A 14,187-nucleotide genomic window follows, 5' to 3' on the forward strand; every position below is an offset into this window, starting at 1 on the left:
GCGCTCAACTAACACATCAAAGTTTAAGTAGTCCCGTTCTACGGTATGTCTAAATCCCAGTTCACAAATCTGGATTTCTCCACTAATGCGTTATTTTTACGTTTTCGACATCTCAATATAGAGGAGAGGAAAAGGGCTATAGTACGTTTGTTTAGAGGTCGGTCCGCCTGCGTGATGTCCTGATGAGCATACCTTTATTGCCGGAAAAGCGTGCATGCAAAGTGGCGTAGAAGAATAAGAAGAAGAAGGTAAACATACCGATGATGCAGATTGGTTTCCGGATAAACCTCAGTCTGCCGCAGCAGCCCATGTACTTGGAGCGGCATCCTGCTGACCAGAGTCTCACGAGGTACTCCACTCCGAAGAACACTACCAGACAAATTTCCTGAAATGTCCAATTTAACGATCCGTCAAAGGGGCATACATGCATAACAGCAAGAAAATAACCGAAAACTGGAAGAAGATGGATAGTTAGTTAGTTTTTTTTCGTTGATATTTAATAGAATCATAATAGCCAAGTTAAAATAACTTCATTTTTTATTTATTTTTTTATTTATTGACTTGGCGTTTAATTTGTAGAACTCCATTTTAATTTATGTATTTATTTCAAATCAAACACAGATTTTTTGAGTCTACTAAGTTGTATTTTATTAACAAAAAACACATAAAAAAATTAAATTGTGACAATTGTTTCGCCTTGTTAGGGCATTATCAAACGAATGTGAAGATCAAATGGACTACGGTCCATTTGATCTTCACATTCGTTTGATAATGCCCTAACAAGGCGAAACAATTGTCACAATTTAATTTTTTTATGTGTTTTTTGTTAATAAAATACAACTTAGTAGACTCAAAAAATCTGTGTTTGATTTAAAATAAATACATAAATTAAAATAACTTCATCAAAACGAACCTTGAAATGAGTATCACATTATCCCGTTCGAAGTAATCTAGCAAAACTTCAATTACTTATTACTTTTTTTTTACAAAAATATTAATAATATTAGTATAAAACCACTCACCGAGATTTTTATGTCTACTGATTTCGAGACGTACCCGTCTCTTCGTCAGAACAATCACTACCACAGCATGCAAACAATACCACCCTTCATCACCATAGCACCATTTACACACTCAAAACTACACAAAATGTTTGACACATGCGATTTTTGGTCGAGTTGAGGACCAACATGCATTAAGGTGTAAATGGTGCTATCGTGGTGAAGGGTGGTATTGTTTGCATGCTGTGGCAGTGATTGTTCTGATGAAGAGACGGGTACGTCTCGAAACCGGTAGACATTAAAATCTCGGTGATTGGTTATATACTAATATTATTAACATTTTTGTAAAAAATAAATAAGTAAAAATGACTAACCACAAAGTGAATGCTTTAAATATTTATAATATTGGGAATATTCAATTCTTAAACCAGTTTCAATAAAAAAGTGAATGGAGTAAAATTAGTGTTAATGTAACTAACCAAATTTTATATCACAGTCAAAATAACACTAATAAGTAACAAATCAATATCCAGTATCCAAATAACCAAGTAAAAATACCGTAATATATGTATTTGATTTTAAATAACTCTTTAAATAACGTAATACCAAAATCATAATAACTGAATAAATATCTATGTTTCGCAAAACCGTTAAACACATATCTGATAAAATAACCCAAAAAACATTTTGAAAAATAATACCGTAGTATTTAGTTTTTTTTATTAACCCTTTGGACGCGTTAATGGACTATAGTCCATGGCTTGTAAAAACCATGGACTTAAGTAAACAAATTAAAGGAAGTAAAAGGAATTTTTTAGAATACTTTATTTTTTATAGTAGTTTTTTATAGTAGTCCGCCTCCGTAGTGAAATGGTCAGCACACTCGGCTACCGTTCTGGAGGTCCCGGGCTCGATTCCCAAGGGGGGTAAAATAAATATAAGTGATTTTTTCACTGTCATATTTATTCAATATTACCCTGGACTGGTACCTGAAGCGGAGGGCTGATCACCTTTCCTCCATGTGTAAACGATCAAGATAACACTGCGTTTATATGACGCAGTGCCCTATGCACCATTGGGGTGCGGATAAGGGTATCATTATTATTATTTTTTTATGGAAAATTTGCTTTTTTCAATCAATTTTTATTTTTTGCTTAACGCGTTCAAAGGGTCAAAATATATTCTTTCCAGAATAGCATTAAAAAAATAAGGCGATGTAAAATAATTTAAGGAAAAAGACATTAAGAATGGTGTAAAGACACTCCGTGAAAATAATCTACGTGAAATCACGGCATCAAAATAAAACAACGAATAACTAAAAACGAGTAAAATGACTAGTTACTTCATAACGTTATTTTGCAGGAGTAGACAAAGAGGATAGAATGCAATACGCGTTTGTCCTGATATACATGCACTCATAAACAGCTCAACACTCATAAAAATCTAAGCGTACACATGTTATGCCTTCAGATTTCGTAGATTTTAATCAATACCAAAATTGAAATATAATCTATTTAAAATAACGGATTTAAATAATACAATAAAAATCGAAATAGCCGAGTCTAATAAATAAATTCGCCAAAATATTTAAAAAAATACCACCTTTAGTAAATTAAGGTTTTCATGACTTACTTTGAAATTTCTTTAGATCCAATTTTTTTCATTTCATACGACTACATTCTCACGTACCAGCCGCTACTTTGGTTTAATATTACATGAGTAGCTACATGCTACATACAAAAGTACTTCTTATAAAAGAAAGACGTAAATGAACTTACCATCCAAAAAAGTGTTTCGTTGGCAAAATTGCTGTACTGATCGATGGTAGAAAGGACACTGAAGATCAGGCAGACCAAAACCACCATAAACCTAAAAAGAGATACATTACCATTATTCTAAAATACAAAGTTGGATATTAATTTGTTTCTTTCATGCATATGTGTAAAACGAATGCTCCCTGAAAAACGAATTAAACACATTTTCCACTTATCTTTGTAAAACTGTGCACTGGGCAATAATTGTTTGATAAAATTCTTAAATAAGTAATGTATTTTATTACAATTCATAGTCGAATATTGAACCTCTTTCATGACATATATGTACATCGTACTGTATTATGTATTACTGCTTTATCTATTTTATTTAATAAATATTTTATTTTTAGATACATTTTTTTATTATTTAATTGTATGTAATTATATGTAAGAGCCGTATCTTTGGGCAAAGCCTGTGTTGCGCCAAAATAATTACATGTTAAAACAATAAAGATTTTTTTAATAAATACATTTTATACATTACATACAATACATAGATACAATAACCATTTACAGAAGAAAAGTTTAACAATAAAATAATTACAAATATTAAGCCTGAACTCTTATGACTTTATGTTTTACTTGGTAAATACCACTAAATAGTGGTATTAATCAAGTAAAATAAAAAGTAAAGATGGATAGATATTGCCACAAAGTGGCTACCGAATCAAATTATCAATAGAAATACCTTAACTTAGTTTTACAATAATTTATATATTTTTTTGAAACGCTCATTATATAAATTAAATATGTAATATAATATAATTTTATTACTGTAAGATGTTTAGGTTATATTTAAGAGGTAAATATAAATCATGCAAATATTAACGATTATCCATAAGCCACATTCATAAATAAAAATTTGTACGAGAAAAGTTTGGAAAAAAGTTTATTTTGTAGTTCCGTTATGACTAAGTTATATATAACGCGTTAATATAACTGTTATAACCACGTTATAAGTGCTCCTGTCTAAATTGTTCACTTTAAATATTAATGTTGATCACTCCCCTCCAAAAATGTTTCATTCAAATGGTTTATGTTCTTATTTAACATGCTCGAAAGCCATCAAATTTATATCATTTTCGAAATACTTGACGCTTAATGCAATCAAAACGGTAGTAAAATATTTCCTTTAAATTCCCTCCCTTCATTCTATAGTTTATTGCGCTAAGGGATGAAAGCTATAATAATCGTAACGTGTTGTCGGCAGTGTAGTGCCTTCTGTATTTAAATTAAAGCGTTGCCTAGATCTGACAACGCCGTACCGGTTGTTATTAGTAAACCGGTTACAAAATAATTTTCATACAATACACGAGTTACTTTTTTAACGCTTTCATCATCCTTCATAACACATCGGCAGCTAGATGGCGTATAAATTTTACCAAATCTAACTAACCATCACGCCACCTACCCTGCGGTAGGCAGAGAGAATAGAACGCCATATCAATCTGTCTGCAATCATTCTTCGCATCTTCCACATTCATGCATCTCAATCTTCATCATCTCAAATATGTCCGCTAATTATTTGGACTGCAGACCTGATCACTTTAAAATTCATTAAATAATTCATCACACCAAGACCAACATTCGTTTCATAAATTTGTTAAACAGTTCTTTTCTCACTCATTCGTTCCACGTGAACAAACCATCTTAACACACCTTTCATAATTTTACTGATAATATTATCTATAGCTTTAGCGTTTAATATGTAGAACTTCGTTTTAATTTATATGTTAAATGTTAAAATCAAACCATTTTTTTTAAACAAATAAAAAATTAATTTCTTTCGCTTTGTTTTGGCATTTTCAATTTGATATTCGTTTGAAAATGCCATAACAAGGCGAAACAATTGCCACAAATTTATTTTTGATGTGTTTTTTAACAGTAAAATACAGTTTTGTAGACTCAAAAAATGGATTGATTTTAAAATTGTGATTGATTTTAACTTTTATTATATAAATTCATCGATAATGTTTATCTCAGGCTTGCATTCTTTCCTTATTTTACTATTTGACATCTATCGTGCTTCGTTTTCTCGCACATTCGTCAGAGAGATCGACTGCATTCAGTACACACCTAAAACGTTGTGAATATAGAGATATGTTCATACACTCGCAGGGTAAGCACCATTTTTCCACTTTTGTGACAATAATTGAACTGTCTCGAGAGACGGGCCCGGATGTGTGGTACGTTTCCACTCCAGATGCTCGTGGCATTAGCATTTGACACTGACATTTCAAGCTATTGATATGGTTTATCGAATTAAAAAAAAAATAAAAATACGTTTTAAAATAATCCTTTTGAGATTCTAGAAAACGAAATGACATGGAACATGATCGGACACATCTCGCAACTTGAGGATCTTATCAATATCGCTGACATAATATAACAAGGGATTTTTTTTATAAAAAATAAAAAAATGTAATTTATTTTGTCGAGATATGATTATTGAAATAATTTAGGATTTTTTTTTATTAACTACATTATTTTATGACATCTCAACACAGATGAAAAATATGGAAGACTGGGCATTTACAGGGCTTATGACCGTCAAAGGCTGGTTTTATTTACTTACTGAAATGACTCATTTAAGGTTGCTGTTTTTGGCAATGTTTTATTATATATAAATACATATAATTAACTTTAATTATATAAATATGTATTTATATTTTTTTTATCAACACAAATTTCTGATTGGCCTAGATTAAAATTAAACATTTTTCAAAGTTAGAAAAAACAAAATTCCACTTAATGTTCTATAAACCTTGTGTATAATAAGCACGGTAAATACGATAGTAAATGCAATTCACATTAAAAAAGACCTTAAGTTCCACTGAAGTATCCGGTATTTTGTGTCCTTTTTGATACATTGTAAGGCCTTTAAAAATGGTAACTTTTAAAGAATATACCTGATAAACAGCAAACGGTGTTTATATCAAAGCTGTCAATACGAATTTCAACGCTTTCGAATCTCAAGACGTTTTTTGCAGATCGGGTACGTTGAAAACCTTCTACATTTTTGATGAGCAAAGACAAGTTTCCCCAACGGATGAACTGTGAATATTCAACTGAATTGGATTTACAGATATAAGTATGTATGTTATCTATTTATATTCGCAAAATACAATATTCATACATTTCTCCTTTAGTTCGCCGAAGTACTAGCTATTTACTTCGAAGAACACGATGGAAGGTAGCCAATGTATTTTAAATATCATTTTATATTTCACGATACTAGAGCTTTATGAAATGTAAGTAATATACATCCCGAATTATTCAAAATGCTGGAGACGTTTTGAAAACATGATTTTAAATTTTTGTTCAACTTAAATTTTGACCAGTGTATTCAAATTTTATTCACAGTATTTGTCAAAATGACAGAGTGACGAAATGACTTACCACAAAGTAAATGCTTTTATGTTTTTTTACAAATATGTTAGTAATATTAATAAAAATAAATAAATCCCTTACCGCACCCCGATGGTGCATAGGGCACTGCTTCATATAAACGCAGTGTTATATCGATCGATTACACATGAAGGAAAGGTGATCAGCCCTGCACTTCAGGTACCAGTCCAGTATAATATTGAATAAATATTAGAGTGAAAAAATCACTTATATTTATTAAACCCCCCTGGGAATAGAACCCGGGACCTCTAGAACGGTAGGCGAGCATTCTGAGTATTACACTACGGAGGCGGACAAACTAGTAATATTAGTATACCATATAACCACTTACCGAGATTTTTATGTCTACCGGTTTCAAGACATACTCGTCTCTTAGTCAAGGCAATCACTACAACAGCATGCAAACAATACTACCCGTCACTACCATAGCGCTATTCACACACTTACAAATACACAAAATATTTGCATGCTATTGTAGTGATTGTCCTGACGAAGATGTCCTTGAAACTGGTAGGCATAAAAATCTCGGTGAGTGTTTATATACTAATGTTACTAACATTTTTGTTAAAAAATGTAGTAAAATTAAAACTCACTGACCACTTAGTAAATGCTTGAAATATTACAAAGTGATTTAAATATTTATAATATTAAAAACATTGCCAAGAGTTTTACTGATATATCTACGTAAATGAAGAAGTTTATTGAAATGATACTCTGGGGATTCACAGTGCTTACGACCCATCATTGACTGGTTTGATCACGTTATAGACCGTACAAAACGTTCAACTACAAAATATCACTCTAACTACAATAACTAACTAACTAACCATCACGCCGCTTCCCCGCAGGAGTAGGCAGAGAGAATCGAACGCCACACCACTCTGTCTTTGCAAACATTCTTTGCCTCTTCTACATTCATGCATCTCCTCATACATACCCGACGATTATTACGACTCCTGACCCGGCCGCTTTCAAGTATTTGACACACCTGATTGTGCCAAGTTTTCCTCGGTCGTCCTCTGCTTCTTTTTCCAACTACATTCGCCCCATAAATCACTCTAACATCACTGTAATTTAGGTAAATTACACATTAAAATATCACCTGAAGAAAAACATCAAATTGTGGTTGAAATTGGTTTTTCATATTTGAATAAAAATCTTTACACGCAATTCCAGCATATTGTGAAAAAAATTGGACACAATGAAAATATTGCAAAATCAATTATGTTTCCTTTGCGGTTTAATGTCAGCCAGCCCACCCCGCGCCACGCGGTAATTTAATTTCCCGAAATAATTTCAGGAATGGAAATTCAGCAGTGAATTTCAGTTTTCAGCAAACTGGGGCAGACTGAAAAATCCATACTACGATGCATTATCCACAATAACGTATGCACAACGCGGCATGCTGTGAAAAGATCAGACAGGATTAATCTTGAAAAGCTGAATACAGTTTATATATATATATAAATATATATATATATATATATATATATATATATATATATATATATATATATATATATATATATATATATATATATATATATATATATATATATATATATATATATATATATATATATATATATATATATATATATATATATATATATATCGAAGGCATGACCTAGGCGACGTTGATATATACGTATGTATATAAGAACATATACATACGTATATATCACATACGTTCTGCTTCGTTTCATCAAATTTAAAACATGTTTACTACTTAAAAAATATATCCACTAATTAAAACTGCTATGGTCGACTTCAGCCTTCATACTGCACTGGTTAGTAAAAAACCAAACATGGAAAACTCCATAATTTATTATTTATTTTAATAAAAATCAAAACACAATTTGCGATCAAACAGCATATATTAATTCTAGTGACAGCTGTTTCGCCTTGCGCGAGTATTATCAAACTGTGTTGAAAAAATATTTACTGTGTATAGTAGTTGCAAAAATTTAAGTAGTGTGGTTGTCAATCATGTGTAGAATCGTAAATGTTATACTTGGAGAAAGTGATCACTTAAAACCAGCCTTAGACCTGTCGTTAGCCTTTTAAATATCTAGACTTCCATATCATATTCATTTTCATCTAATTGATGTATCAAAAAGTAAATCCATTTAATTTCGTTCCATTAAAAAATTACTTTTTCCGTTCCTGTTACTCAAAAAATACTCCCCCAATTAAAACTAATATGGTCCACTGCGAACTCTATATTAATATCTCTCTGATTAATGCGGTAAAGACAGAAGTAATTACACCAATTACAAAAAATAGTTCCAACTTAAAATATAGAAGAGAGACATGGAGTTGGAAAAAGATGGATGAAAGTAGACTGAATGCAGTCGAAACGCGATGGATGTTCCAATGGTGATATAAGGAACTAGACTGCAAGGATGTAAGACTAAGAAAAGTGAACATTTTGAGTGTGTCACAAAATCTGGATTATCTCCAATTATAATAGTTACTTTCACATTATTTTTTAAAATCTCATTAAACATGAAGAAGAATATGGAAGTCTGCGCATTCACGGATCTGACGACCGTCGTATTTAGCCTATGACGGTCGTCAGACCCGTAAATGCCCAGATTTCCAAATTATTCTTCATCTTTGACTCATCAAAAAATTATACGAAATGTCAAAAAATTATACGAAAATAACTCCTGTAATTGGAGATAATCCAGATTTTGTGAACGAGTATTTGGACACCTCAAAATGTTGTAGAAATTCTGCGTTTCAATTTGTAAATTTTGATTGGTTAATACCACTAACTAATAATAATCTATTACGACACGTGTTTCGATGCATTCCACATAATTCACAAATACCGGTATTTACCAAGGAAAAGTAAAATTAAAAAAAAAATGGTTAGATATTACCACAAAATTAGTGTCGAATCAAATAATGAAATTTGAAAGTAACGTGTAGTTATGTTAGTCTTAATCAAATCAAAATCAGCCTTCTCACATCCGTTGCTAAGCAGCTTGTTTCGGAAGTAAGCAGGGGTAATAAATAAATCCCAACCATTTCCGGTGACGTCAGGCAACAGGAAATGTTCCGGTATCCCGCGACGGAAAAGTGCTAATAATATTCCACGTCAGACACTCAACTATCGATTACACAAGTTTATAAATTTACAGTACTGCAGACAAGACATATCGCTCACTCCATTCAACAACGTCATATATCAAAAATCGTCAATTTTCAGTTGTGCATGTTTTCGAAATGCCCAGAAAATTTACTATATCCCAGCAAAAGCGGCATATTTTAAACTTAATATTTACCCGCTACAGGGCAGAAAGTGTAGTTTTTGCATTTTGAAGAAAAGGTATTGTTTAAATGTATTTTGAAATAAACTCAATATTTTTCAAATGGAGAAAAAACATTCAGGTTTTACCTAAAAAGATATGTTGCACAGTAAAAAGTTTAATACGTGCCTTGATATTTATTTTAAATACATTTTACTATATTCTTAAACATTGAAAACGATCTCCTGAAAAATCAAGTTTTTTGATATATAAAATGACGTTGTTGAAAGGAGTGAGCGATATATATATTTTTATTTTATTTTTTCTTTATTTTATTATTTCTTTAGTTTATATAATATTTCAAACAAAGTATTATTTGCACTTTATTTACATCCCATACATATTTACATCTTCTTACAGTAAACAAAACATTTATTTTAAAATTCTTTGAGACTCTTTTCATTCTTCATACATTCACGTATCTCATCATACATTTTCAAATTCTTAAACATTTAACAATTTGTGACTCGTACATATAACTTTGTACAAATGGAGAAAGAAATTAGTAATTTACTGATATCTCAACACAGATGAAGAGGATGTTTAAGTATTTACAGGGCTAACGACTTAGTAAATACCACAATTTCTTAAAATCTATTGTGACACGTGTGTCGATGCATTCCATATCATCTTCAAACACCGTATTCGTATTACGGTTTTTGGGAATGGTGCAGAATTCATCGAAACACAGGTCACAATAGATTTTAGAAATAGTGGTATTCACTAAGTAAAACTTTATTTAAAAATGGAGAGATTGTATCACAAAATGACTGCCGAATGAATTAATGAAATACAATAAAATAACAACTAGGTATGTAATTTCCCACATAAATTTTCCACATAAATTTTATTTGACCAGCAACCGGGTTTCGTCGTTACCGACATCATCAGACTGATGTGAGTCTAGACACAATTAAATGTTATATACACAACAAGGCAAGGGGTTGAGAACCATGATTTTTTTATAATTTTTCTGACAAAATGAATTTAAATAAAATGAGTTATAAGTATTTCATTTTGTCAGAAAAATTATACAAAATCATAGTTTTCAACTCTTGCTTTGTTGTTTATATAACATAGAATTTTGTCTAACCTCACACCAGTCTAATGATGTCGGTTACGACGAAATCCGGTTGCTGGTCAAATAAAATTAATGTGGAAAAAACTACATAGTTTATTCTATAAAATGCAGTTCCACCAAGAAATGTCAGTACAAAACTCAAATATAGTCAATGAAATTCCATATTCATTATTCTTATTACACCCATGTTACAAATAAAAGTCAAGTCATGAATAATTTAGAAAATTTAGAAATACATAAAAATATAAATTCAGATAAAACGTTAATTAATAATATACTGTTTCCAAATACGTCACCATTTTTATATATGTTTCCTTTTACAAAAAAACTTGTTCCTTAACCCCCCTCCCCCCTTCTCTATATTTATTACCCTATCAACCTCTGTATATACCTCTAAATATTATTGCTCGTTAGTTTTAATTTTCACCTGTAGATGAAAACATCTGTAAGTTTTCGAAACTAGTCGTATATAATAAAAATAAAACTCATTAAGTGGTTTATACTACTTTAGAATTTCCTGGAGAGACCACATCACGAATGAGGAAGTTCTTCAAGGAATGCCATGTTCTCTCCGATTCCGCGGCTTCACATGTTAGCCAATGCTTTTGAAAGTATAAATTTATTTAATACATTGTTATCCTCCTTGAAATCTGTACTTTCTCAGCATTTCTTCTCCATGTTATAATGGATAAATTTAACCGTTGTGTTTCACTCTCTTTTCTTCAAGGAGACGTGTATTTACCAGTGCTTACTATTTGTTATAAGACTTTTTGTTTTTCTAGTAGTGTATTCATTAGTGTATTTTTATTTTTATATTTGATACTGTATATGTGTATTATATGTATTATCTTAAAGGCTTCAGCCGTTCAATAAATAAATAAATAAAAAAATAAATAAAAAAGAATCAAAGGAGAAAGGCACCTGCTCAGGACCTCGTCCAAAAGGCGTGCAAGATGGATCGGCCATGTAAAACGTCAAGAAGGTCTCTTGCATGCCATAATGGAGGGTATGACCGAGGGGACAAACTCTAGGGAACGCCCACGCCCAGAGTACCTGGAGAACCTGTGCTGAGACTAGGACGTGCGCTGCTCATCATATGCACATTTCAAAAGAGCCGCACAAGACAGGGAAGAATGGATGAGAAGAACAGAGGAAATTGCTGCAGACCAATCCCAGGATTGAAACCAGAGAAGAAGACTAAGTATTTAATTTTTTTTTATAATGAATTTTCATATTCTTCGTAATCCATGTTGAGATGTCAACATGCTAATAGTATTTGCTGTGAATTTGTTCAGCTGTAATTATAACCTGGACATTAGAGCGGCATTAGATATAAACTACCCCGAGGATCGGCCGCAAGGGTAGTTTGGGAACACAAAACGGAACTAAACACGCAATCATTAATTCCAGCGGCCGGAATCAATCATCGACCCCTAATTGGGAGAGAATAGTGACCGAAACATTGCTTCTACAACCACCCAAATGTCCATCAATTATTCAAAACTGCATCATTAATTATTCAATAATGCATCATTAATATATAGAGCGGGAAAACAGAACGAGGACGACCGAAAAATACTTGGCACGATCAGATCAATCAGAACCTAAAATCTGGTGGTGTCAAAAGTCTGCGTGATTGGAGGGCATGTATGTATGACTAGATGTATGGATGTGAAGGAGGCGAGGAGTGTATGTCAGGACAGAAGAGTGTGGCGTTCCATTCTTTCTACCTACCCCTGCGGGGAAACGGCGTGATGGTTATAGTAGTAGTAGTAGTAGTAGTAGTAGTATATTAGTTTTTGACATCTCATCAAAGATGAAGAAGAATATGGAAGTCTGGACATTTATTTGGTGAATATTACACGTGTGTAGAGTGATCACTTAAACCAGCCTATGACGGTCGTCAGCCCCGTAAATGTTCTAATTTCCATATTCTTCTTCATATTTGATGAGATTTATAAAAACAATATGAAAAATAACTAATGTAATTGGAGATAATCCAGATTCGCGAACAAGTATTTGGACACACTCAAAAAGTTAACTACATATTGCTTATAACATTCTTCACAAAATTTTAAGAATGTCCCTTTTATTAAGATATATGCAAGATCCTTACCACATTATTTAACATACTAGGAGACGCCTGAAAGCATAATTTTCATTAGGCAGCTTATAATATTGGACATAGTTTTTTTCACATTCCTATACACAGGACCAACCTGCCGATGATTATGCCTGTAGGAAGCTTTGTTGAACAATATCTCATTGGATATTGATCGGTTCCATGTGTCTGAAGGAGTTTTCCGAAGCGGGATTCTTCTACACCTTTAGCAATAGTTCTTGCATATATTTTATTTTAATGTATTTTAATGTATACGATTAATTTTTTTTATAGCTTGTAATGTATATATTAATTGAAATAAATAAATTTAATTGAATAATTTGACCATATAGTATATTTTGGGAGTGTGTTTTCTAGAAATGGAAAAGTTGATAAAGATATAGAAAGGAGAGTGAATGCTAACTAACTAACCATCACGCCGCTTCCCCGCAGGGGTAGGCAGAGAGAATAGAAAGCCACACTACTCTGTCTTTGCAAACATTCTTCGTCTCTTCCACGTTCATGCATTTGCTCATACATACGTGAAAGCTTTCAAGTATTTGGCATACCTAATCGTGCCAAGTTTTCTCTCTCTCTTTCTCTCTGAAGTAACATAGTTTGTTAGTGTAATGTTTTAAACCTCCGTAGCCTTGTTCACCAGTTAATATATCGTAGTCATACAGGAGAAAGTGACCAAGTGCATTGTTTTACAAAAACGTGATCATTGACTATTTCATATCTTACTAGCTCAATATTGCCCTGAAAAAATCCCAAAGGATTTTAAACTTGGAAGTATAATATATTGACTTGTTAAAAATGACTAACTGCATTGGTGTTTATTTTCTTGCCAAGCAAAAGTGCCTTAAATGGCCTTCCTGAACATTTTTCGTTTTGGTAGTTGGTCACTTTCTCCTGTACGACTACGATATATTTATTTATCTTAAAGATATCATTCAACAAAACTTTTTAACTTTAGAAATCTCTGTTCTAATCTAACACTAAATTGACCTCGTCTAGATGCTGTGTAGTGTACACAACTTATATGTGCATATCTACACTATAGAACAGTACATTACGGTATGTTTCATTATTTCAGGAATTCAGTTAGTGTTTCGGGGATAATGAAGAGCTGAGGGATTTTCAGATTTCAACGGGTACCTTTGAGAACGTGCGATGGAGGGAAATTCATATATGTATATTTTAGTAGTGTTAGCACGCCTTACTGATAACATTTACATGTTTGTTTGAATAATTAAACGTTATAGAAGATAGAAGAATAATCCTTATCCGCACCCCAATGATGCATAGGGCACTGTGTCATATAAACGCAGTGTTATCTTAATCGTTTACACATGAAGGAAAGGTGATCAGGCCTGCGCTTCAGGTACCAGTCCATGGTAGTATTGAATAAATATTACAGTGAATAAATCACTAATATTTATTTTACCCCCTTTGGGAATCGAAC

The 14,187-nt window shown here is 32.2% G+C and overlaps 1 protein-coding gene across 1 annotated transcript in view; it reads right to left on the reverse strand.

Annotated features, from left to right (window-relative positions):
* LOC148301015 (potassium voltage-gated channel subfamily KQT member 1-like) overlaps positions 1–14,187 on the reverse strand; it is a 140,627-nt gene that overhangs the window by 33,248 nt on the left and 93,192 nt on the right. Inside the window, exons 3-4 of the mRNA XM_088273926.1 lie at positions 2,780–2,870; positions 259–385 (exon numbers count right to left, since the gene is read on the reverse strand). Of these exons, the coding sequence (XP_088130052.1) occupies positions 259–385; positions 2,780–2,870 (218 nt within the window). The remainder of the gene's footprint in view (positions 1–258; positions 386–2,779; positions 2,871–14,187) is intronic.

The sequence above is a fragment of the Brachycentrus maculatus genome, unplaced genomic scaffold (genome assembly GCF_059751285.1).
Source record: "Brachycentrus maculatus isolate JH-2025_06_01 unplaced genomic scaffold, ASM5975128v1 h1tg000620l, whole genome shotgun sequence".
In the NCBI taxonomy this organism is placed as follows: Eukaryota; Metazoa; Arthropoda; class Insecta; order Trichoptera; family Brachycentridae; genus Brachycentrus; species Brachycentrus maculatus.